Here is a 27,152-nt window from a genome sequence, read left to right on the forward strand (position 1 = left end):
GTATGTTTTGTTTCCTGAGCACTGAGAACAGTGCTTAGTAAACTGCATATGTGCAATAAATGCGTTATTATATAACTTAACGAATTTGTTATATATTGAGTCATGCATTGCAGAAGGATAGAGAAAACATGTTTCCCACTGACACTTATAAGCAATTAGAGAGTTAGACAACAGATTCAAATTATTATTATTCCAGGGATTAACCACTTAACTGCTAAGCCACTTCCCCAACCCTTTTTATCTTTTATTTAGAGACATGGCCTTGCTAAGTTGCTTAGGGCCTTGCTGAGTTGCTAATGCCAGCTTTGAACTTGGGATCCTCCTGCCTCAGCCTCCAGAGCCACTGGGATTACAGGCGTGCACCACTGCACCTGACTCATATTGTTATTTTTAATCTTTGAGAGAATAGGAGCTTTAGCCAGAACTCTTTTGGTTGAAAATCATAAAAACCCACTTTAATTAGCTTAAGGGAAGAAAAGTGGAGACTTTTATTCACAAAACTGAAGCGCTCAGCTCCGGGTACGCCGGGTACAGAGGCCGTGGTGGGTCGCCTTTGGAACTCGCTGACCTCTCTCTCGTGGTCACCCCTGCTTTCCTCTGAAACAGCTTTGGTGTCAGGCATCAGTCCTCCTCATGCAGGCCTGGAAACTTCAGCCTCGGATTCTTGCAGTTGATGAGGAGCCCAGAATGTGCTCTGGTCTGGTGTGGGTTACATGCCCTCTGGCAAGAGAATGTGGTGCTCTCATTGCAAGGTCCTGGGCCACGGGCCACTTGTCCAGCCTCTACACCACTTGTACTGAGAGTGGGAGAGTGAAAGATAGAATTAATTATGGAATTGAACCAGTCAGGTTTGCATAAACTGATAGGATGGCTGATATTAGAAATATAGCACTCTGACCCCTAGTGGTCACATTACAAGGAGCATACTTGGCGCACATACAAAGGAGGCGATTTCATGTCAAGCTTTTCTATTACCTTCCATCAGTTTATTTAGGAACAGCAGCAGCCTTCTCTTTTACCCTCCACATTGACACATTCATCCATTTCATTCATTTTTCTTTTGACCTAGCTATTACATTCTTCTTTATTTTCTTCTGTCTTTACCATCAACATCTTTCTTCTTGGATTTGTGTAACACACTTGATAAATCCTCCTAGAAAAACTACTTTAGTTGTATGGTGTCCAGGTGAGGAACTTTATTCTGACTCCCAATTTATTAGATTGAATTCAAATCACTATGTAATGTACCACTGATTGACATGTGCCAAGCTCACCTCTTACATAAGAAAAATTGGAGCTGGGTGGTAGCATGTGGCTCAGTGATAGCCTACTTGGGTTTGTCTCTAGCATGGAAAAAACATTAGGGCTGGATTTTTGTCATATGCAATGAAAAGCTAATATAAATAACAATATACTTGCGCATGCACAGTGACTTACTGAACTTTAACAACAGCATTATTACTCTTTCCATCTCTGACAGAAGAACTAGATTAACCTATTTTAAATCTTATTCTACTGTGTATCTAATATTCCACACTGAAAATTTCATGTTAACTTTTAAAAAATCATTTTTCAATAGTGAATTAAACACATGAATTATTCATCATAAAAGGATATCGATTGACATACATTCATAAGTACAATGGCTAATTGCTCAAATCATAAGCAAAATCTAAATACATGTTCCTACTTTAAATTTTTTCTTATTTTATTCTTGCTTGATTCATGTCTGAGATAGTAAGGATTCTCTAATTTTATTATTGCTCACAATTCCCTTCAATTTTCATTGTCAGACTAATATAAAATATCAGATCATTCTGAAGGCATATGGGTTTTATTCCACACATTCTCTATAATTTCTTTCTGTTTTCTTGCCAATATTTTTTTTTTATTTGAAATTTTTCATTACTGTTAATGGAAGTACACAGCTTCTTGTGAAGTACTCACATAGAATTGTTAAAACAATTGAAATTGTTAAAACAATTGACAGCACAGCCTAAGAGAGAGGATGCTAAGAAGACAGTATTCCTGATATAAGAACTAGACCTAAGTAGTGCTACTTCAGAGCTCTAGAGAGTGTAAGGATGGTAATCCGCAAAGAGGGCTTAACATGGTTACCGGCACACATTTAAAAGTGCTCCCCAAATTTAGCTTTCCCCATTATTTTATAGGTTCATTTGCATTTTAATGTGTCTTTGTCTATTCTGGCTTGCCCACTGCTAAACATTTAGTAAGCATTAGTGTAAAATTGTGGGCTGAGAAAACAACGATAAAATGAGGTGTATTATTTTTGGTGTATCTATTTTATAATCTGATTTGAGAAATAAAGCATGAAAGTTTAAAATTGATTAAACAAAATGTAGTCTATACCTGCAATGGAATATTATTCAGCCTTAAAAAGGACGGACATTCTGACATGTTCCATGAACGAACCTCACAGGTATTAGACTGAGTGCAATAAATCAGTTGCAAAAGGACAAATAGTGTTCAAGTCCAGTTATATGAATCACCTAGAGTAGTCAAGTTCATAGAAACAGGTAGCAGAAGGGCACTTGCCAGTAGTTGGGGAGAGGGAGAAATAAGAAGGGTGGGGAGATGAAGTTCCAGAGACGGATGGTGGTGAGGGTTACACAAAAATGAACGTACTTAATGGCACCGAATTGCCTACTTAACATAATTAAAATGATAAATTTTATGTTAAATTTATCTCACCGAATTGGAGATTTAAAACTTAAATATCACTGTAAAGTTAAATCTCAAAATAATTGTTGAATAATATTACAATACAACAGATAAACTATCAAATGTTATTTTAATTTTTCTTATAAAATCTGTTTTTTTATAATTCACTTTTTGGATAAATAACACATTTGCAAAACATAAAAGGTACGAAATGATAAAGTAAGGAAAAGAACATTTCCTCTGAGCTACCTTGTTCTCTTAGTGCTTTATCTCAGGGACAACCCCATACCCAGTTACTTATATATCCTGCCAGAAATAATGCATATATTTACTCCAATTACTATATACAACCCTGCACTCCCTTTCTTGCAAGTTGCTTTTTCCATTTAAGAAATTATTTTGTGTTGCACATTAAAAGCATCTCATTCTTTCCCAACAGCTGTGCAGATACTATAAATGCATGTAGGCAATCCTCTGTTGAGGAGCTGGAGAGGGTTTCTACTCTTGCTATTATAAGAGATGCTTCAAAAACACTTGGAACATATGTCATTTCTGTAAGATAGATTCCTAGAGGCAGGGTCCCTGGCTTTTCAAATGATTTAGACTAAAAGTATCTGAAGAGCAGATTTCGTGGAGGAGGAATCTGTGTTGGTTGCTTCAGCCAAAAACCTGGAGACATTCTTGCGTCTTCTCCTTTTACAACCAGAGATCACTAAGTCTCGCTGATTCTACCTCCTCAGTAGCTCTCCTGGTCCATCCTCCCTCTCCACTCCTCACAGTTAACAGCCCACTTTAGGCCTTCGCTATTCCTCTGTGCCTGAAGTACTGTCCTCAAACCTGTTCTCCTGAGATAATAATTTGCTCAGATACTGCATGCTGCCTAATAAATCCATGACTAGGGCTAATGTCCATGGTTTACTGCACAAGGTTCACCTGAATCTGTTCCTGCACTGCCCCTCTCCAGCTGACCTCTCCTGTCTCACTCGTTCTGCTTTACAGTGTTGAACCGTCCACAGTTCCAGGCCTCCTTGGGTTTGCTCTCCCCCATCCTGGAGTGAATCTGCCTATCTCCCTCACTACACCTTTGTCCTGTGCGCTCCTCTTTCACAGTGATTGCCACTCTCTACCAAAACTGCTTCTTCCCAGTAGCCTACAACCACCATGGAAGTCTCTTTCTTTCTCTGTAGCTCCAAAGCCTATCACAGTGCTTGCAGTTAGGGGGCGCACACTCAGTACAATTTTTTTTTAACCTAATTCAATTAGATCTTGGGGAAAAGAAGTAGAATCATTCATTCATTCATTCATTCAACAAATATTTATTGAGAGGCTATAAATTCAAGGTTATGTGTTAGGCAGTGGAATTACAACCAAGATAAGCCAGTGCCCACTTTTGGTGTAATGAAAGAACCAGAGTAATTTACACGTGCATAATTCTAGCAGGTAAGGGCTACAGGTGGGTCCCAAGTCACAATTGTCTTGTGGGCATGGATGAGCAAAAGGTGGCATTTGGAGTAGATGAGGAATACTAGGAAAGACGTACTAGGAGAGACATTTGCAAAATAACTGCCTCAAATCGTGATGATACTCAAAGTGGGGCAGAGGACACGATTTCTGACTCCTGTTAACAGTCTGCTTCCTCCACTTTTTAAGCTGGAGAAACTTTTCTGGTAAACAAAGTCGAATAAATATACTGTCTTGGGCAAATACTAATGAAGTGAGATAACTTATATAAAGGTCAGAATCAGTACACTCCATTGGAGGGACGTAGGAACTGCCTTCTAAGTAAAGAAACCAAACAAAACCAAAAGATAACCAAAACAAAACCTCTCAACCCTTGCTTGGGTGTTAAATGATTCATATTAGATTTAATCTTCCAACTCTTCTTTATCCTTCCTACCAAAGTTTGGGAAAACTACCAAAATACAGTGAGGACAGCAGTTTCTCTGGGAGTCAGAAGTGGATTGGGCCTAGGGAGCCATCACTCTGGTAGAGGAACTGTGGGTGTAAGCCAGGAACACTAATAATAAATAAATTGAGAGATAATATTTATGTAAAGTGCTTCGCAGAGTTCCTGACAAGTTACAAGAGCTCGGGAGTTAAGTCAGTCGGCGATTCTAAGAACTCTGAGGACTTGGGGACTTATTTTGGCTCTTGCAACCAAAGGAACTGGAAAGTCAAGCATTACTAAATAGAGTTCAACCGGGAGTCGCGCTTTCAGCAGTGACTCAGTTTGACCTCTCAGGGCCACCGTCGCCGAGCATGCGTACATAAACGTGGCGGGACGTAAGTGTCATGGCGCGCTCCTTGTAAAGCCCGTGCAGTTTCCGGAAAAGCGGCGGGTAGATTTCCCCCACTTTGGAAAGGTGTGTTATTCCCTACTGAGGTCAGAATGTGACCTGCACCACTTCTGTGGCAGAGCCTCGTTTCCGCGGTTGTCGTGGTCGCGCCGATCGCTCTCAGTCTCTGCCACCAGCTGGGATCGGGGTCGGCGGGGATCGGGTCTTTGGCTGCAGCCGTGGCCGGCGCGTCTGGCCATCTAGATCCCGGGTCCGCAGTTGGCCTGCTTCATTTGTCCTCCCACTGTCTGCGTGGCTGATTCGTGGGCGACGGGACGTTCGCAGGTGTCCGGCTGACCCGCCAGGGACCGGAGTCGACACCCGGGTGCTCCCCCGGAGCCCCAGCCCAGCCTGTCCGTTTCCTACGGTGAGACCGGGCCTCGCCAAACTGCAAGTCTGGCCTTGAACTTGGCGATCCTCCTGCCTCAGCCTCTGTCGCGGGGATGACAGGTGTGCGCCACTGATCTGGGCTTATCCTTAGTAAGGATTTGGACTCAGTCGGGCAGAGGGCTAGGTACCGCCTGTTCACTTTGTGTCCTTTACTCCATACCCACCCACCCCCCAACCTCGGGACACGTCTCCTTGGTGTGATCTGGAAGGCGATCTGCACGCCTGGTCGGTACCTGCTTCCTGTGTGTAGTTGTGGGTTACTGCGACCGCCCGAGGTCTTGCAGCAGTGGGTAGCATCTTGTCAGAGGGCCAGATGTCGGCGGCTCGCAGGTAGGCAGGTGTCTGCACAGGCAGCCTCTGTAAGCAGCAAGCCAGGCGTGCAGCTTCATTAACCCCGCTGTACAGAAGGCCTTCCTAGGCAGCGTGATTCCTTTTAGGTAGTTTTGAAGAGTCCTTACAGTGGTTTTGTGAGCGTATTGAGGACTTGCATTTTCTAATCAGTTTTTATTTTCCAGACTCATCTTTCAAGAGGACTTGAGACTAATTGCAAATAATTAAGGTACTGATTTACTCTGAATCTTTTATGTTTGAGTGCCATATTGCACATTAGCAGTGCAGAAAGGTAGCCCAATTTCTTAGTAATTTACCATCATTTCATGAAAACACGATGATTTCTATATCACTAAGTCCAAGGGACATTTTCATTTATTTTAGTCTTTCATTTTTATTCAACAGTGTTGACCATATTCACCTCCTTCACATGTTCTCTTCTTTTGCCATCTGTGGCATGCTTACCTTCTTTGGTAGCTGCTGCTTGGTTTCTCTTATAGGCTCATTTTGCTCTGCTTGACAGTGAAATTTGGAGTTCCTTGAGGTTTGTTTCTGTACCCCTTCTACCTCTGTTTTTCTCTCTGGGTGATCTTACTCAAGTGTTGACAATATTGTTAATCTGTTCATTTTATTCCAAGTGGTTGATCATTGTGGTTTTAATTTGCCTAGTGGCTAACGGGATTACCATATTTTCATGTGTTTATCAGCCATTTGTGTATCTTTTTTTTTTGGGGAAATGTCTGCTCAGATCCTTCGCCTATAATTTATTTTGGGTAGTTTATAATTTGGGTTGTTTGGCGATCCTCCTGCTTCATCCTCTGTCAATGGGATGGCAGGTGTGCACCACTGATCTGGGCTTATCCTTAGAAAGGATTTGCCTGAAATCGGGCAGGGGGCCAGGTGCTGCCTGTTCACTTTGTGTTCTCCTCTACTCCATAAAACCCCTCCCTGAACCTCGGGACACGTCTTGGGCTTAGTTATTGGTAATTTTCTTTTTGTCTTTTTTATTGGTGCTGGGGATTAAACACAAGTTGTTGCTAATTTTCAAAAGCTACTCAGGTGGCTAGAATGAACACTCAAAGGGCTTCTACCATTGCTGAAGGAGAGCTGTGTGGGTTTTTTTATTTTTTTTGGTACCAGGGATTGAACCTGGGGTGCTTAGCCACTGAGAAACGTCCTCAGCCTATTTTTATATTTTAAATAGTTAGAGACAGTTTTTTACCGAGTTGCTTAGAGCCTCTCTAAGTTGCTGAGGCTGGCTTTGAACTCAAGATCCCCCTGCCTCAGCCTCCTAAGCAGCTAGGATTATGGGAGTGTGCCTGCCTTGCTGTGGTTCTCAGTTAGGGATGATTAGGGGCAGCATCTGGGAGGGATTTTTTTTTTTTTCCACGTGGGATGATTAGGGGCAGCATCTGGGAGGGATTTTTTTTTTTTTTCCACGTGGGATGATTAGGAGCAGCATCTGGGAGGGATTTTTTTTTTTTCCACGTGCTGGGAATTCATCCCCGGGCCTCCAGTGTGCTGAGCCTGGGTGGCCGCTGAGCTCCACCCCCAGCCTTACCTGGGCGGCTTTTAAGTTCCTGTGCCTCTCTTCTTGGAGATTCTGAGTCAGACCGGAGCCTGGGTGTGTGATGTTCTGAAGGCTCCGTAATAACTCTCCCAGGTAAGTGAACGCTGTTCTAGGATAGTGTCTGTTGTCAGTATTTCTCCTTTTCACTGACTGACTTTATTCCCTTTATCAGACTTGATTGCCTCTGCCTTTGAGAAAAAAATTTCGTATGATTCTGTTGCCTTATTTGAATGTTGTCTTCCTTTCCTTTTATACCCAAACTTTCATTTTTGTTACTTATTAAGATTTTTCTTGAGGGCTTAATTCCTTCTATCAGTTTGTTTGAGGTAGAAACTTCCACTTACTCATGGTGATGAAAGAGATTGTGTATGTGTTCATGATATGCAGCCAGGTTTAGGAACCTCTACGTCACATTATAGTCATCTCCTTTGTCCCCAGCTAGAGGGAATTTTGGAAATAGAATTGCTGGGTCAAAAGATACACAAGTTTCAAACTTTCAAATGGATTGCTGAGTTGCCCTGCAGTCCCTTTGAATCCCATTTTATACGTGTTTTCAGGTAAAGGCCTTTTGTCAGTGTAATCTGTGAAGTGGAGGAAAAATATCAAGTATTGAAACAATCAGCATTTAGTTCGGTTGTATATACTTTCCCATTTTTACTAGCTGTTTTTTTTTTTCTTGTGATCTGGGAACCTGGTCTGAGACTTCCTATTCCTGAGCTATATCCTTGGCCCCTCTTATATTTTGAGATGGGGTCTTACCAAGTTGCCTAGGCCGGCTTGGAACTTGCAATCCTCCTGCCTCAACTTCCCAAGTTTTGGGGAATTACAGGTGTCCACCCATGTGTCCCGCTGTCTGTATTTAAGTGAATCGCCTGTTTTGCCTTTTCCCATTTTCTGGCACGTGTTGCCCCTTGGTGATACATTAGATTCTTGCATTGTTCTTGCTGGTGAGGCCAAGCCATAGGGTAAGAGCATGGTATTTTGAGGAAGCCTGCCTTCTGATTTTAGCTCCACTCTGGACTCCAGTTCTGGAACGTCAGGAGCTTAGCAATACTCCCTGCTTCCCTAAGTCTGTAATGGCGTGGCGTGTCTCCTGCAGTAGAGTCCTTCCACTCCTCTTTCCATTCTGTTTCCCTTCGGTGGATCTGTACACAGTTGTGTATGGATGTAAACATTGTGTACTTTTTGCAAAAGTATTGCTTTTAATTTATCATTTGGTTATTCGTGGTCCTTCAGTAGTTCTCAGAAACTGAAAGGCATGACTTTGCCCTCTATTTAAGCAAGCGTGGTAGTCAGGTGATGACTGTTGCACGCTGCTGTGTGCTCAGCGTCCTTAGGTGTTGGAGAGAGTGGTGGAAAAGAGGCGACACCTGTGTCTATGGAACGTGAGCTGTAATGAGACACGAGGCCTGTGGAAGGTGTTGGTGAGTGCCGTGAAGAAGCATGGCGCAACAAGCGGGGGTGGGAGTGTGAGGACGCCTGGGCGGTGCAGGTGTTTAGGAAGGCAGCCAGTGAAGGCCGAGGAGGTATCAGCGATAGAGAAGCGGGCAGCCAGCCATGCAGGGACCCGGGGGCTGAATGTCCAGGGGAGGGAGGACACGTGTGAAGGCCTTGGAGTCGGAGGAGTTTGGCTTACTCAGAATACCCAAGCCGGGCGCGGTGGCTCACGCCTGTCCTCCCAGCAACTTGGGAGGCTGAGGCAGGAGGATTATGTGTTCAAAGCCAGCCTCAGCAGATTAACGAGGCACCTAGCAACTTGGCAAGACGCTGTCCCTAAATTAAAAGGCTTGGGAAGCGCCCCTGGGTTCAATCTCCAGTACCTCCCCCAAAATTTGAAATAGTGGGAGGTGGAAGAGGGAGGTAGCCAGCTCCATATCTTGTAAAAAACTGTTGTCTACACTAAAATATTTAGAACCTGGTGCTGGATATAGTTGCAGGCTCCTGAGATAAAGCTGTGAACAAAGTGTGCAAAAGCCCTTATCCCCACGAGTAAATATTCTAGAACAGAGAGGCAGCAAAAGTAAACAGGTGATGAAGTATATGGTTAAAGAAAGGATTGGGAGGGATGGGAATTTGGCAAGGTTTGATTGCAAAGGCTTCGCTGGTGGCGTTTGAGCAAGTACCTGAAGGGCTGGAGTGAATGGCTGTGGAGGAAGAGCCCTCCAGGCAGGAGCGACTGTGACAGGGCTCTGATCACAGGTGGATTCTGAATATACTTAAAGGTAACACCAATAGGATTTTGCTGGTGGATTGGACTTGGGGTGAGGGAAAGGAAGGAGTCGGATAATCATATTGGTATGAGGAGGTTGGGGCCGTTTGGGGTGGGGGAAGCTGGGAGAGTCGAAGTTCTGGCTGAGTGTTGAACTTTGAAATGGCTGATAGACATTCAGGCAGGGATGTCCAGCAGGCAGTCAGACATCTGAGTCGGAAGAGCGGGCTGTTATATAAGCACACAGTTGGTATTTCAAGGCCACAGGACAGGATGAGATCACCAGGGAGTGCCTGTAAACAGAGAAGAGCTCCTGTCAGGGAGCCATGGGCTTCCCAGTGGGGAGAGGGACTGAGCCAGCAAGCCCCTGGAGGAGGAGAATGAGGAAAGGGCATCCTGGGGCCGTGGAGAAGAGTGCTTTGAGGTGAGAGTGGTCGGCATTGCAGATGCCACAAATGGCGTCTCATCAGACGGCTGAGTGTTGGTCATGGTCTGTATCATTGGAGGGTTTCCTGAGGGCTGTTTTGGTGGAGTGGTGGGTGTAAAAGTCTGGCTGGTGAGAATGGGAGGGGGAAATTGGAGACAGTAAATACAGGGAGCTTCTCTTTAAAGGTGAGCTGAGAGGAAGAGTGGCTTCATGAGAGGGATTTATTGTCTTTTAAATGAGAGAAGTAGTAGAAACAGTGTCTCTCGCTAGATCTTGATTCCATGGAGGCCATCAGTGATGGGGAAGAGGGAGCACGGCTGGAGTCCAGGCTGACCTAGAGAGTAGAAGGATTGCCTTCAGGAGTAGCGGTTGGAAGGGAGAGTGCTGGGGTGAAGAGACTGCGTCCCAGTAAAGGCAGGAGGCCACCGTCTGGGCAGGGGATGGAGGGGCTGCGCCAGTCGGGCCTGCTGTTTCAGTGCCATCTTTCCATCTAAGGAGATCTGTAAGAAAGGAAATCTTAGAAAATTCCTAAGATAATGAGTTTGAAGTTTCCTGACTGCAGCTCTTCACAGTTCTTAATCAGTACACAGTGCATATAAAAGGAGGCAGAATTTCCCAAATTCCGCTGAAGACTTTTTTCCCCTCAGTTACTTCAAGAGTAACTTGGTAAAGACTAACTGGTGACTGGGGTTATGGTCAGGAGAAGAGCACTCCTCTAGCATGCATGAGGCACTGGGTTCGATCTTTAGCCCACATTAAGATAAAGATATTGTGTCCATCTTCAACTAAAAAATATGAAATTAAAAAGCCTGAAACTTGGTTCATTTCACTTTACCTGGGCTGTACCTGGGCTCTTGTCTGCAAGACCAGGAAGCCCAACTCAAACTAATTTAAGCCCCAGGGAATTTAGTGGCTCACGTGGTTGGGCAGAAGTGGGCTGCACCAGGGTTCAAGCACTGGTTGGGTCCAGGTGCTCAAATGGCATCAGTACGGCTGTTTCTCTCCCTTGCTCCTATTTGGTTTTGTTCCTTCTCGAGGCTTCCTCCTTGTGACAGGCAAGATGGCCCCTGGGATCCTAGAGTTGACATCCTTCCCATTTAGTCACTTGAAGGAGTAGAGAAGCCATCTTTTCTATTAGCTGTGGCTCAGAAGACCTTGCAGTCCTTTCTGGTTAGCTGGGCTTGCCCTGACCAAGCCTGAGCCGATCACTGTGGCCAAGGAGACAGGTGACTGTCAGAGTGGGGCTTGGGTCCTGTGCTTTGTCCTTGCTTTAGGGAAGGAGAGGGCTGGGATTGACAGTCCTACTTTGACCATGGATTATATATGTCGATTACATCCAGGCCTAACGGTGGACATTTGGGTTATTTCTTACTAACAATAAAACTAGATGAGTTTCAAACACTCGTTTGTCTGATGGGCAGCACATAATTTGTGGTAAAGAACACTTTACAAAGGGCACAAAATGAGCCTGGCTGGAAGCCACTGTTAGTTGAGTGATATGAATGGAAAGATGGGAATCTGGTGTGAAGAGAAGGGACCTTCATCAGGAAGGCTTGAGACACCTGAGAACACAGGCTCTGGATGCTGGTCCAGTGACACTGCTGAGAACAGGTCAGCAGGCGGTGGGTGGGCGTGGACGCATCCAGCTTGGGAGCCCTTGTCTTCTGTGGGCAGGTTAGCCCCTCTGCTTCCACTTGCTCACCATAGAGGGAGACTAGTGCTGCCGTGTGCCTCCTGGGCTGTCTGCTGCGCTGACCCTGTGAAGGGCTCCAGACTCGCATTTCAGTCTGGTCTGCACTGACAACTGTGGGCCTCATGGTTGGTTGGTTCGGAAGTCGGGGTCCCTGCCTGGCCTTCTGTGACTCTACTCTCGTGGGGCATGTCAGGGCATCTTGTAGCGGGGAAGTCGGCTCCCCACTTGACCCTATGACTGCCTGCGGGTGGGACTGCAGTGCGTGTGTGGGGCTAGGGCGGGAGGAGAGCGGCGATTATCCAAGCTTCCCGTCTTCTGGTTCCTGATGGGAGGCCGGCTTGTTGGACCTGCGTTGTCTGCACCTGTGGGCATCCTGGACTGCTGGCTGCTTCGGCCCGAGTTTGGATATAGGAGGCAAAAGGGAACCCAAAGACCTCGCTGACCTTTTCCTGGGTTCTGAGGTCTCTAGCCTTCTTTCTCCTTTCATGTACGATTCCAAAGTTGTGCTTTGTGTGAGGAATGTGTGTCTACCTGGAAGCTGTGTCCACGTCTTCTTTTTTTTTTTTTTTTTTCCTTTCTTTTTTTTTTTTTTTTTTTTAATTTTTATTGTGGGTTGTTCAAAACATTACAAATTTCTTGACATATCATATTCCACACTTTGATTCAAGTGGGTTATGAACTCCCACCTTCACCCCATACACAGATTGCATAATCACATCAGTTACACATCCATTGATTTACAAATTGCCATACTAGTGTCTGTTGTGCTCCGCTGCCTTTCCCATCCTCCACCCTCCCCCCTCCCCACCTCTCCCCTCCCCTCCCCTCCTCTCTCTCTACCTCCTCCACTGTATAACCCTGAGGGTCTCCTTCCATTACCATGCAATTTCCCTTCTCTCTCCCTTTCCCTCCCACCTCTCATCCCTGTTTAATGTTAATCTTCTTCTCATGCTCTTCGACCCTACTCTGTTCTTAGTTACTCTCCTTATATCAAAGAAGACATTTGGCATTTGTTTTTTAGGGATTGGCTAGCTTCACTTAGAATAATCTGCTCTAATGCCATCCATTTCCCTGTAAATTCTATGATTTTGTCATTTTTTAATGCAGAGTAATACTCCATTGTGTATAAATGCCACATTTTTTTTATCCATTCGTCTATTGAAGGGCATCTAGGTTGGTTCCACAGTCTTGCTATTGTGAACTGTGCTGCTATGAACATCGATGTAGCAGTGTCCCTGTAGCATGCTCTTTTTAGGTCTTTAGGGAATAGACCAAGAAGGGGAATAGCTGGGTCAAATGGTGGCTCCATTCCCAGCTTTCCAAGAAATCTCCATACTGCTTTCCAAATTGGCTGCACCAATCTGCAGTCCCACCAGCAATGTACAAGTGTACCCTTTTCCCCACATCCTCGCCAGCACTTGTTGTTGTTTGACTTCCTAATGGCTGCCAATCTTACTGGAGTGAGATGGTATCTTAGGGTGGTTTTGATTTGCATTTCTCTGACAGCTAGAGATGTTGAGCATTTTTTCATGTACTTGTTGATTGACTGTATGTCCTCCTCTGAGAAGTGTCTGTTCAGGTCCTTGGCCCATTTGTTGATTGGGTTGTTTGTTTTCTTATTGTCTAATTTTTTGAGTTCTTTGTATACTCTGGATATTAGGGCTCTATCTGAAGTGTGAGGAGTAAAGATTTGTTCCCAGGGTGTAGGCTCCCTATTTACCTCTCTTATTGTTTCTTTTGCTGAGAAAAAACTTTTTAGTTTGAGTAAGTCCCATTTGTTGATTCTAGTTATTAACTTTTGTGCTATGGGTGTCCTATTGAGGAATTTGGAGCCCGACCCCACAGTATGTAGATCGTAGCCAACTTTTTCTTCTATCAGACGCCGTGTCTCTGATTTGATATCAAGCTCCTTGATCCATTTTGAATTCACTTTTGTGCATGGCGAGAGAAAGGGATTCAGTTTCATTTTGTTGCATATGGATTTCCAGTTTTCCCAGCACCATTTGTTGAAGATGCTATCCTTCCTCCATTGCATGCTTTTAGACCCTTTATCAAATATAAGATAGTTGTAGTTTTGTGGATTGGTTTCTGTGTCCTCTATTCTGTACCATTGGTCCACCCGCCTGTTTTGGTACCAGTACCATGCTGTTTTTGTTACTATTGCTCTGTAGTATAGTTTGAAGTCTGGTATCGCTATACCGCCTGATTCACACTTCCTGCTTAGCATTGTTTTTGCTATTCTGGGTCTTTTATTTTTCCATATGAATTTCATGATTGCTTTCTCTATTTCTACAAGAAATGCCATTGGGATTTTGATTGGCATTGCATTAAACCTATAGAGAACTTTTGGTAATATCGCCATTTTGATGTTAGTTCTGCCTATCCATGAACAGGGTATATTTTTCCATCTTCTAAGATCTTCTTCTATTTCTCTCTTTAGGGTTCTGTAGTTTTCATTGTATAAGTCTTTCACCTCTTTTGTTAGGTTGATTCCCAAGTATTTTATTTTTTTTGAAGATATTTTGAATGGAGTGGTTGTCCTCATTTCCATTTCAGAGGATTTGTCGCTGATATACAGGAATGCCTTTGATTTATGCGTGTTGATTTTATATCCTGCCACTTTGCTGAATTCATTTATTAGCTCTAATAGTTTCTTTGTAGAGCCTTTTGGGTCTGCTAGGTATAGAATCATATCATCTGCAAATAGTGATAATTTAAGTTCTTCTTTTCCTATTTTTATGCCTTTAATTTCTTTCGTCTGTCTAATTGCTCTGGCCAGTGTTTCGAGAACTATGTTGAACAGAAGTGGAGAGAGAGGGCATCCCTGTCTAGTTCCAGATTTTAGAGGGAATGCCTTCAGTTTTTCTCCGTTCAGAATGATGCTAGCCTGAGGCTTAGCATAGATTGCTTTTACAATATTGAGGTATGTTCCTGTTATCCCTAGTTTTTCTAGAGTTTTGAACATAAAGGGATGCTGTACTTTGTCAAATGCTTTTTCCGCATCTATCGAGATGATCATATGGTTCTTATTTTTAAGTCTATTGATGTGGTGAATAACATTTATTGATTTCCGTATATTGAACCAGCCTTGCATCCCTGGGATGAATCCTACTTGATCATGGTGTACAATTTTTTTGATATGTTTTTGTATCCGATTCGCCAGAATTTTATTGAGGATTTTTGCATCTAGGTTCATTAGAGATATTGGTCTGTAGTTTTCTTTCTTTGAAGTGTCTTTGTCTGGTTTAGGTATCAGGGTGATGTTGGCCTCATAGAATGAATTTGGAAGTTCTCCCTCCTTTTCTATTTCCTGAAGTAGCTTGAAAAGTATTGGTATTAGTTCTTCTTTAAAGGTTTTGTAAAATTCTGCTGTATACCCATCTGGACCTGGGCTTTTCTTAGTTGGAAGTCTTTTTATGGTTTCTTCTATTTCCTCAATTGATATTGGTCTGTTTAGGTTTTCTATATCCTCCTGACTCAATCTGGGCAGATCATATGACTTAAGAAATTTATCTATGCCTTCACTATCTTCTAATTTGTTGGAGTATAAGGATTCAAAATAGTTTTTGATTATCTTCTGTATTTCTGAAGTGTCTGTTGTGATATTGCCTTTTTCATCCCGTATGCTAGTAATTTGAGTTCTCTCTCTTCTTCTCTTCGCTAGCATCGCTAAGGGTCTGTCGATTTTGTTTATTTTTTCAAAGAACCAACTTTTAGTTTTGTCAATTTTTTCAATTGTTTCTTTTGTTTCGATTTCATTAATTTCAGCTCTGATTTTAATTATTTCTTGCCTTCTACTTCTTTTGCTGTTGTTTTGCTCTTCTTTTTCAAGGATTTTGAGATGAAGTATGAGATCATTTATTTGTTGGTTTTTTCTTTTTTTAAGGAATGAACTCCAAGCAATGAATTTTCCTCTTAGAACTGCTTTCAATGTGTCCCATAGATTCCGATATGTTGTGTCTGTGTTTTCATTTATCTCTAAGAATTTTTTAATTTCCTTCTTGATGTCTTCTATAACCCATTGATCATTCAGTAACCTATTGTTCATTCTCCAAGTGATGTATGCTTTTTCCTTCCTTCTTTTATCGTTGATTTTCAGTTTCATTCCATTATGATCAGATAAGATGCATGGTATTATCTCTACTCCTTTATATTGTCTAAGAGTTGCCCTGTGACATAATATATGATCTATTTTTGAGAAGGATCCATGTGCTGCTGAGAAAAAAGTGTAACTGCTTGATGTTGGGTGGTATATTCTATATATGTCAATTAGGTCTAGGTTATTAATAGTGTTATTGAGTTCTATAGTTTCCTTATTCAACTTTTGTTTGGAAGATCTGTCCAGTGGCGAGAGAGGTGTGTTGAAGTCTCCCATGATTATGGTATGGTGATCTATTAGACTCTTGAACTTGAGAAGAGTTTGTTTGACGAACATAGCTGCACCATTGTTTGGGGCATAAATATTTATGATTGTTATGTCTTGTTGTTGTATGGTTCCCTTAAGCAGTATGTAGTGTCCCTCTTTATCTCTTTTGATTAACTTTGGCTTGAAATCTATTTTATTTGATATGAGTATGGACACTCCTGCTTGTTTCCGAAGTCCATATGAGTGATATGATTTTTCCCAACCTTTCACCTTCAGCCTATATATGTCTTTTCCTATCAAATGCGTCTCCTGCAGGCAGCATATTGTTGGGTCTTGTTTTGTGATCCATTCTACTAGCCTGTGTCTCTTGATTGGTGAGTTTAAGCCATTAACATTTAGGGTTATTATTGAGATATGGGTTGTTCTTCCAGCCATATTTGTTTATTTCTGTTACTAAACATGGTTTGTTTTCCTCTTTGATTATTCCCCCCCCACCCTTTACTGTCCTACCTCCCACTGTTGGTTTTCATTGTTATTTTCCATTTCCTCTTCCTGTAATGCTTTGGCGAGGATGTTTTGAAGAGATGGTTTTCTAGCTGCGAATTCTTTAAACTTTTGTTTATCGTGGAAGGTTTTAATTTCATCCTCCATCCTGAAGCTTAATTTCGCTGGATACACAATTCTTGGTTGGAACCCATTTTCTTTCAGTGTTTGAAATATGTTATTCCAGGATCTTCTAGCTTTCAGAGTCTGTGTTGACAGATCAGCTGTTATCCTGATTGGCTTACCCCTAAATGTAATCTGCTTCCTTTCTCTTGTAGCTTTTAAAATTCTCTCCTTATTCTGTATGTTGGGCATCTTCATTATGATGTGTCTAGGTGTGGATCTCTTATGATTTTGCACATTCGGCGTCCTATAGGCTTCTAGGATTTGGGGTTCTGTCTCATTCTTCAAGTCTGGGAAGTTTTCTTGTATTATTTCATTGAATAGACTTCTCATTCCTTTGGTTTGGAGCTCTGTACCTTCCTGTATCCCAATGACTCTTAAGTTTGGTCTCTTAATGTTATCCCATATTTCTTGGATGTTCTGCTCATGGTTTCTTAACAGTCTTGCTGAGCTGTCTATGTTCTTTTCCAGTTGAAATACTTTGTCTTCATTGTCTGATGTTCTATCTTCTAAGTGTTCTACTCTGCTGGTAGTATTCTCCATTGAGTTTTTAAGTTGGTTTATTGCTTCCTGCATTTCTAGGATTTCTGTTTGTTTGTTTTTTATAACCTCTATCTCCCTGTATAGTTGATCCTTTGCTTCCTGGATTTGTTTGCGTAATTCGTTGTCGAAGTGATCTTTCATTGTCTGATTTTGCTGTTTAATGTCTTCCTTGATACTCCAGATCATCTGAAGCATGTAAATCCTGAATTCTTTATCTGACATTCCATCTGCTGCAGCTGTTACCTCTTCTAAAGTTGCGTTGACCTGCATTGCTTGTGGTCCTTTCTTTCCTTGTCTTTTCATACTGCTTGCGTATCTTTCCTGCAGGTGCGGGCGGCGGCTGTGCTCTCTCCTTATTCCAATTGGGGTGTCGTGGCTACCACGCCGGCAGGTCACTGGGCCTGTTCTGGGAGCTGGCGGCGGCTCTGTTCTGCCCCTACTCCAATTGGGATGACGAGTGTACCACGCCGGCAGGCCACCGGGCCTGATCCGCCGGTCGGTTGCAGGTTTGCCTACCCTGCAGGCGCGGGAGGCGGCTCTACTCTGCCCCTACTGCAAATGGGGTGACGTGTCTGTCGTACCGGCAGGCCACTGGGCCTGTCCCGCTGGTCGGTCGCAGATCTGCCCACCTTTCGGGCACGGGTGGAGGCTCTGCTCTGCCCCTACTCCAATTAGGGTGTCATGGCTACCCCACCTGCAGGACGCTGGGCCTGTTCCTGGCACGGGCAGCGACTCTGCTCTGCCACTACTCCAATTAGGGTGGTGTTTGTACCACGCCGGCAGGCTCCTGGGCCTGATCCGCAGGTCTGTTGTAGGTCTGCCTACCTTGGAGGCGCGGGCGGCGGATCTGCCCTGCCCCTCCTACCACGCCTGCGGACCCCTGGGCCTGATCTGCAGGTTGATCACTGATCTGCTCACCCTGCGGGCACGGGTGGCAGTTCCGCTCCGCCCCCACTCCAATTGGGGTCACGTGACCACCACACCGGCAGGGCCTGATCCGGGCGTGGGAGAAGGATCTGCTCTGCCCCTACTCCAGTTGGGGTGACGTGTGTACCACACTGGCAGGCCACTGGGCCTGACCCGCCAGGCTGACACAGGTCTGTTTACCTTGCAAGCGCGAACTGCGGCTCTGCCCTGCCCCTCCTACCACGCCCATGTACCACTGGGTCGCGGGTCTGCCCACCTTGCTGTTGCGGCTGGCGGCTCCGCTCCGCCCCCTCTCCAATTGGGGTCACGCGGTCACCACGCTGGCGAGCCGCTGGGCCTGCTCCGGGCGCTGGCGGCGGCCCGGCTCCTTCCCTCTGGCTCGACGACAAATTGAGGAGACTCGGGTGACTGTGCCTCACCCCCCCTACCAGGAGACCAACTGCTTATGTCACCACTGGTATTGATGAAGTTCCCTCCTCCGCCGCTTTCTGCAGACATCAGATCTCTGCCATGTTGGTATCCTATGCGAATGGCAGCATTTCGTTCCCCTTGCCGGGCAACCAAAGCACCGGGTGAGTCCTGACCGGCCCTCAGCAGGACCCGGACCGAGAAGCAGTTTCCGCGGGCTCCTAGCCCCGGGCCAGGGAAATTCCGGGAGCCGGAACTCGGCCACTCCGTGCTCGGTGTAAGCTCCTATAAATGTAAGCTCCAAGAAGCAGTCCCCGCGGGCTCAGTTCCGGGAGCCGGAACTCGGCCGCCCCGTGCTCAGTATTCACTCTGATAAGATCAGGTTCTAAGAAGCACCCAGGCGCTGAGCCCTAGCAATCTGTCTGCAAGCCGCAGGCGAATTGCAGCCTGAAATTACCTGTTCTATGGCTGAATGAGCTGCGGTCAGTCAAAAACAGGGGTGGTGACGTCAGTTTACCAACATGGTGGCTGCTGGCCTCCTCTGTGGTCTGACCGGTGTGGAGAACCGAGATGGACCGCTTCCTTCCCCCGTCTCGAACCCAGAATTCAGCCCTGAGTACGGTGCTTGCGCGGCTGGCAGAAACTGCAGCGCTGTAACCCTGCGTCTCTATCCCAGACTTTAGCCGCGGGGCGATTTGCTGAATAAGCAGTGATACCCTCCGTGCGACAAACCTCTCGCGTTTGAGTCCCCGTAGCCGATCCTCGTGCGATGGAAATCCTTCCTCCAGGTTCCGGAGTACCCCACTATTGCTGGAAATTCCTAACAAAATATCCTTTAGCCGTCCTGACTTGTCATACTCCCACACAGTGAAGCAGCACACGGGGACAATGCACTCCCCTCGCCGCCATCTTCCCCATCTCCACGTCTTCTTTAATTCTGAAAAATTTGGTATTCATTATATCGGGTATCATGATATAATGAATACCAAATAGCTGCTGTTGGGCTGCAGGTGTAGTTTTGTGGCAGAGTGATTGCCTAGCATGTGGGGGGTCCTGGGTTCCATCCTCAGCACCACAGAAGAATAAATAAATGAAATAAAGGTATAAAAAGTACACTAACATTTAACAGAAGAAACCTACCTATTTTCTAGTTTTAAGAGTTGTAAATGTTTTTAATCTTTTATTTTTTTGGTACCAGGGATTGAACCCAGGGGGCACTTAACTACTTGAGCCACATCCTCAGCCCTTTTTTCTGTTTGATGCAAGGCCTCACCAAGTTGCTTAGAGTCTCACTAAGCTGCTGGGGCTGGCTTTGAACTTGTGATCCTCCTTCCTCAGCCTCCTGCTGGGATTACAGGCATATGCCAATACCCCTGGCTAATCTGTTTTTTTTTTTTTTTTTAACCACCCTGAGGAAAATCTGAGGTGGAGATTATATATATATTATATATATATATATAAAATTATATATATATATTATATATAGATTATATATATAAATATATATTTTTATATATTTATATATATATTTATATATTATATATTATATATATATTATATATATATATTATATATTATATATATATTATATAGTTGTAGATGGACACAATACAACACAATTTTACGTGATTCTGAGGGTTGAACCTGGTGCCTCTGCTGTGCTAAGCAAGTGCTCTACCACTGAGCCACCACCCCAGCCGCCTCCTGAGATGTTTTAAAATAAATTATAAACATGGTATTTCACCTTGAAGTGTTCAATATGTATCAATAAAAATAGTTTGAGGGCTGGGGTTGTGGCTCAGCGGTAGAGCACTTGCCTAGCACGTGCAAGACCCTAGGTTCGATCCTCAGCACTGCATAAAAATAAGTAAAATAAAGATATTGTACCCAACTATAACTAAAGAGAAAATAGTTTTGAACATAAGAACAATAATGATTTATAATAATATCCTTATCTAATATCTAGCTCATGTTCTGATTTTTTAATTAGTTCCCAAAGTTTATCATAGTTGGATAAAATAAGAACATGAGTTGCATTAGTTGTTAGACCTTTTTTAAAAAAATTAGAGGAATGATTTCTTAGCTGACCCAGGTCAGTGAGAAACTTCCATGGAACTCGATTCAAAGAAATTTTTTATATTTAAAAATCATTCTTCACCTTGAAAGACAGTGGCCTTCCTCATCGCCTTTCATGCAGTCATAATTTCTGTAGACACCTGCATGTGCCTGTCTTAGCCACAGTCGCCATAGAGACTGGCAACCCCCAGGGACACAACATGAAGCTGCCGAGGCTTGGCCTGAAGGCCACTGAGTTTTTCCAACCCTGGAGGCCATGGTAGTTGTCAACAATGGTCGCCTTCCTAAGCTGGTGGAGGTCTTCAGCTTTTAAATCTTTTAAATCTCCTTTTATCTTTTTTTGTTGTGGGGGTGGGGGAGGTGGTACCAAGCACTGGACCACTGAGCCACATCCCCAGCTCTGTTTTGTGTTTTATTTAGAGACGGTCTTGCTCAGTTGCTTGGCCCCTCGATTTTGTTGAGGCTGGCTTTGAGCTCTGTGATCTTCCTGTCCCACCTTCTGAGCTGCTGGGATTATGGGCACTTACCGCCATGCCTGGCTCCTTTCCTTTAATCTTGAAGATGTCCTGCCTTACTTTTTTCCCCATGGAGTTGCTTTGTTGAGGAAATAGTTCTGTTGAATCTTGGAATGTCCCATTATCAGTGTGACTTCTGATCGTCTCCTTGTGTTGATCCCCTGCATTTTCTCTAAACTTGAAATTGACTTAACAGGCTTGATTAGTTTGCTGAAAAATTTTTTATAGGTGATGTCATAAGCTTGATGTCATAAGCAGATTTCATAAGCTTGTGCTGTTTATGACTTTGTGATAGAAAAGATGCCTTCTGCATCCTGTGATATCCTGCTGGATGACATAGAAGACATTGTGTCCCAGGAAGATTCAAAGCCACAAGACAGACATTCTTCAAGAAGGCAGGTTGTTCCGAAAGTGCGAAGGCGCCATACCCAGATGTTCTCGGAAGAGAATGGCCCGCCAAGTGACAGGTAAGCTTTCCTGGAAATGTGTGCAGCTTAATTTCTGGCAAGATGCTGGCAGGACTAGTCTGTGTGATCTGCATAGGGTTTCTTTTTTGGGCTCTTTGGACTTTTGGTAGAAACATGAGGGTCCCCCCACCCCCACACCCCATTTCAGTGGCTTTGAATTTGGCAAGGCAAGGTGATTGGTTAAAGAAAAGGATGTCCAGTTGGGTGTTCTTGGAAGGCAGGGCCCAGAACAATAGAAACCTCTTTCACTGCAATTGGTATGTAATTCTGTGGTACTTGTAAATTAAAATTTTTATTGAGATTTGTGATTCTTTTGAGGTGTTTTGGATCTTTGATAGTGAATACTTACAGACCAGCTTAAGGCATTGGGCACAAGAGTTATTACCATTTCCACTGTTACGGTGGGACCGTGGTCAGTAAGATTCTAATGCAACATTGCCAAGAAGGATTGCCAAATTGTAAGATTTTAAGGAGCTCTATGATTGTTCAGCGTATTGTTGAGAGAGTTTTAATATAGTTGATTATTTTTGTCTGGAACATTAAGCTTTTAAGCAATTTTTAAATTTATAAATTCTATTTTATGACTGAAGTTTATAATATTTGTCCTGAACACATCCTTAAGGTAGTTTCTTTTTACCTGAAATTATTAAAGTAACATAAGTTCTTTTTTTCCTTTCTAAAAATATTACATTTTAAACTCTATTTTTATAGATGGAGTACTTTTTAAAAACTGCACTATGGGGGATTGAACCTGGGGCATTCTACCACTGAGCTGCATTCTACCCTGTCCCTTTTTATTCTTAATTTTGAGACAGGGTTTTCTTAAATTGTCCAGGCTGGCTTTGAACCTGTACTCCTCAGCCTCCAAGTCGCTGGGGATTATGGGTGTGTGCCAGCACACCTAGATGGAATACTTTTAATAATGGTGTAGGGTGACAGTTTTTAATTTTGATTAAATTGTTCATTTTTAAAATAGATAATGATTGCAGCTAATATGTAGGAGTCTGAAAAGATATATTATTTCATTTGCTATTGCTGCTAGATTCAGTTTCTGTGCTGTTATTGTGTGTATTTTTTTAGAAGTTAAATTAATGGTAGTATGGTCAGTAGTAGGATTTAAAAGCACAATTCAGGGGGCTGGGGTTGTGGCTCAGAGGTAGAGCACTCGCCTAGCATGCGTGAGCCACTAGGTTTGATCCTCAGCACCACACAAAAATAAAATGAAGGTATGTCCACGTACAACTAAAAAATAATGATTAAAAAAAGGATACAGATCAGAGGGGCTGGGGTTGTGGCTCAGTGGTAGAGTGCTCGCCTAGCATGCATGAGGCCCTGGGTTCGACTCTTAGCACCACATATAAATACATGAATAAAATAAAAGGTCCATCAACATCTAAAAGATATTAAAAAAAAATTCAAACACTTTTTTTTTTTAACGTAGAGATTCTTGAACTTTTGTGGTTGGTTTATCTTGATTAGTCGTCTTGTAACAGGTTTTTAATTGGTGCATTTAATGAACAGCCAGTGAATTAATTGTAGTTTGCTTTTTTGTGTAATATGCTCTGAAATCATCCATTGCCTTTTTTTAAAAACACTTAATGAGACTGCTTATTTATTTTTTTAAAACAGCACTATTCCAGGCATACAGAAAATTTGGATACGAACATGGGGTTGCTCACATAATAATTCAGATGGAGAATATATGGCTGGACAGCTAGCTGCTTATGGCTATAAAATTACAGGTAATGTGTTCTGTAATGTATTAAAAGTCTGTTACAGGTTTGAAAGAGTCTGGTTGCAGCAATCGACAGGTATTTTCACATAACGTAATGATTTTAAGGCAAAATAATGATAGCTACTATACCTAGAAAACTAAGGATCTTTAAAGTTGCTTTAAAATATATACATTTATTTTGAAGTAAGTTTAGAATTTGAGAAGTAGCAAGCTGCAGAGAGCTCCCGTGTGCCCTTCACCCACCTTCTCTTAGTGTTGCCACCTTACATAACTGTTATGTAATTAATAAACTAGGACATTAACACTCGTGCAGTACTCTTCTCTAAACTGCACAGCCTTTTAGAGTCTTACCAGTTTTTCCTTTAACTACTTTTTCTGTTCCAGGGTCTAGTTCAGGTCCCACCTTACATTATTGTCATGTCTCCTTGGTCTTTTGAATCTGTGACAGTTTCTCCATTTTTGTTTTTCCTCTTCTTTCATTACCTTGACACTTCTAAGGTAACTGACCTATTATTTAGTAGAGTGTTCTGAGTTTGTCTGATTCCTTGTGATTAGGACAAAATAAAAAGATCTGGGGATGTAGGTCAGTGGTAGAGTGTGCCTGGCTGGGGCTGGGTTCAATCCCCATTACTGCCAAACAAAACAAAACCCCAAAAACAAAAACAAAAAAAATATTGTATTCATTAGTAGTTTTTACTCTGGGCATGCCTTAACACATTCCAATGGTATGGTTTTATTATTAAGAAAATAGCCTTTAAGATAATTTCCTAATACATTAAAAAGATATCACATGTTGACTTAATATATTTTGATTTAAATTTAGTCCATTTGTTTGGTCTGATGATGGCTGTCTTCTGTATAAAAGAACAGTCCTCATATGTTTAAGAATGTTAATCTTTGCACACATAATTTTGATTTTTTATTTGGGAATATTAAAAAGTTGTTTGAATATAAAATTTTCTTTTTTGCTGATGAGTATGTTACTCTTACATACTTGCATTATCTACACTTGTTTGTGATAATCAGATGCTCACAGTCCGTCTTTCCTTCTGAGGTGGCTGATGTGTAACAGACTGCAGGACTGCTTCCTCCACTGGTCCAGGTACTCGAGGCCTAGGAAATACAAACCAGATCGCTTCTGTTAGGAACTTGGAATGAAATCTTATTTTATTTTTTTCTTTTGTGGTGGAACTTAGAATTGAACTCGAACTTGCTCATTCTAGGCATTGAGCTCCACCACAGCTCTCTGTAGATCTGCTATTTAGATAAATGAGTTCTGGATTACCTATGTCTGTGTTGGTTTCATTATTATGGAGTAGTAAGAGTTTATAGAAATTAATAATTTGTCTTTGTTAATAAAATGTGGACCTAAAATAGCAAATGTGTAATTGATATGCATAATCTACATTTTGTACCTATTTATAACGTATACAGAGATTATTGAAAAGAATACACAGAAAATTAAATCAAAATTAGCTCTCAATTGCCAGTTACAGATGTTTGCACTATTTTGCAAAGAACAGTTGTGTGGGTAGTTACTTGAAGTTGCTTTTACTGTGAGTTGAGAATAATTCATAGTAAAACTTCATAAAGGCTCAGGGAAGTTGGCTGCTATTTTCGAACTTTTTGGTTTTGAAGAAAAAGCTGGTTCATATCTTTTGGATTAAGTGTTAGAAAACAGTGCTTGCTTACCTCTCATCTCAAAGAATGAAACTTAGAGGAGAAATGATATTAGTCCCTAAAACTCAGGATATTGTGGATGCATGGAAACATGATTAAATTAGAATCATGAGAAGTAGTAAAACTTCCCCTGCAGATAGTATTGCTTTTTTAAGAAGTATGCTCTGAATGCACACATTCCAGGAATGTATTCTTCAAGTAAACCACTTTTGTGGGTGCCACTGTTTTCCCTGTAATGCTTTGGTTATTGCTTTTGAATTTTTCCTTTGGAGATACTGGCAAATTATTTTTGGTGTGGTCATTGGTGGCAAATTTCATATTTTGAGAGTATATTTAGTGTTAACAGTAGTCAGGTCAGAGGCCAGATCTGGTGAGTGAGGTATGTGATGTGTTGAACAACATTACTTTAAAGAATTTGTCACCAGTCCCTAACCCAGTAGTGAAATAAAGGCTCAGTCTTCCAAGGTGACTACTTCAGGGATCACTCTCATTTGGATATGGCTGTGGTAGATACAGCTGTGTTAGGTGTAGTTTTTCGTTACCTGCTGTGAATGATAGTACTCGTATTTGGTTAGTGGGGGGAAAAAGTCCATCTCAAGGACACTGAGGCCCTACCTCATAAACAAGAGAATAACGTGTGCAATGCATATGAAATATTTGTGGACAAGCTTAGCTAAGTCAGAATTGTTCATTTTGGAATCCCTTCATTCCAGAAAACAATCATTTTAAATTGCTGGCTGTTAAAATTCTTGATAGTTTTTTTGTACAAGTTGTATATAGTTCATTCATTCAGTAAATGTTCTCTGAACCTGTCACATGTCACAGGTCTAGGAGGTGTAGAGATGTGAAATGAACTAGCCGTGGATTCTAGCAGACAAGTTTATTTGGTTTTTGGCAAAGGAAAAGCCTCAGATTCCATGTCAAATCTAGAAATTATTTTAGTAAATCTCGGGCTCATAATTATTTTTCCATTGTACAGTATGGTAGCAGGACCTACTGTCTTAAAGGCATTTTTATGACCTGTATCTTCTGAATACTTTGCAACGATGTCAAGTGAGAATGTAGCATCTTGTGTTTTTGAATTAAGGAAAATTTCTCTTCATAAACAAGTAAATACTAGTTTATTGGGTATAGAAGTTACTAAAATTGAGTGATTTAATATAGCATGTTCTTTAGTTCAGACCATTTAACTTGAGGTACCATTAAATTTTTTTAACTGAGGTCAATGGGATATCTGTATGGAAAAGTCTGCACAAGAAAAACATCCAAGAACCACACTAGTCATCAGAATTTGAAGGATGTTAGAGCAATCCTTTTGTGTTTAGAGAAATCATGCTTGTTGCACATAAAGTAGGAGTGTATGTAGTTTTTAAAAAGTGACAGATTTTTGACTCCTTATGTCAGTATTCTTTAAGAGCTGGCAACCTTGACATTTCAGACTAATCATTTTTTTTGAGTACTCTCCCGTACTTTTTTTTTTTTTTAAGTACTGGGGGCACTCGACCACTGAGTCACATCCCCAGCCCTATTTTGTATTTTAGAGATAGGGTCTTGCCGAGTTGCTTAGTGCTTTGCTGTTGTTGAGGCTGGCTTTGAACTCGGGATACTCCTGCCTCAGCCTCCTGAGATGCTGGGATTATAGGTGTGTGCCACCACGCCCAGTCTCACACTAATATGTTGAGTTTACCTTTATGATAAAATACAGTGATAAGTTAATTTTGTGGAAAGTGAGAAAGCAGTAGACTCTAGCTTCTAAAATGCAACTAATTGAGAAGCTTAAGGCATGTTATGCTTATCTTGGGCAGAGCAGTTCTCAGTGGGGCAGGATTTTTGTATACATTCCTAGGAGGGGCATTGATTTGGTTGTAAGGCAGCGTGTGTTGGGCATTACTGTGTATTGCAGGAATCGGCTGACATAACTGGCATGAGGTACCTCAGTCTTAGAGTGAGATGGAGATTGGAGAAGATGGTGGACTGTGCCACTTCACCCAGCTAGCGCATGCTTGAGCTGACACTGGACACAGGTGTGTCTGCCTGTACAGCCTCACTTCTTGTGTTAGCCACCTTGTCTTTGTGCAAAAGACGGAAATCTGTCAATAGTAACAGCTTTTATCAGAGTAATTTTTGCTGCC

General features: G+C 42.5%; 1 protein-coding gene across 6 annotated transcripts in view; it reads left to right on the forward strand.

Annotated features, from left to right (window-relative positions):
• The window catches only part of Cdkal1 (CDKAL1 threonylcarbamoyladenosine tRNA methylthiotransferase), a 596,174-nt gene that overhangs the window by 12,750 nt on the left and 556,272 nt on the right, over positions 1 to 27,152 (forward strand). Inside the window, exons 1-4 of one of the 6 annotated variants that reach the window (XM_027948315.2) lie at positions 4,958 to 5,045; positions 5,924 to 5,967; positions 21,434 to 21,605; positions 23,235 to 23,347. In XM_027948315.2, the coding sequence (XP_027804116.2) occupies positions 21,439 to 21,605; positions 23,235 to 23,347 (280 nt within the window). In that variant the 5' untranslated portion in view covers positions 4,958 to 5,045; positions 5,924 to 5,967; positions 21,434 to 21,438. Of the gene's footprint in view, positions 1 to 4,957; positions 5,046 to 5,076; positions 5,469 to 5,923; positions 5,968 to 21,433; positions 21,606 to 23,234; positions 23,348 to 27,152 lie in introns of those variants that run through there. The other 5 variants (XM_027948319.2, XM_027948316.3, XM_027948317.3 and 2 more) reach the window with 5 other exon arrangements.

This window comes from Marmota flaviventris, chromosome 6, assembly GCF_047511675.1.
Source record: "Marmota flaviventris isolate mMarFla1 chromosome 6, mMarFla1.hap1, whole genome shotgun sequence".
Taxonomy (NCBI): Eukaryota; Metazoa; Chordata; class Mammalia; order Rodentia; family Sciuridae; genus Marmota; species Marmota flaviventris.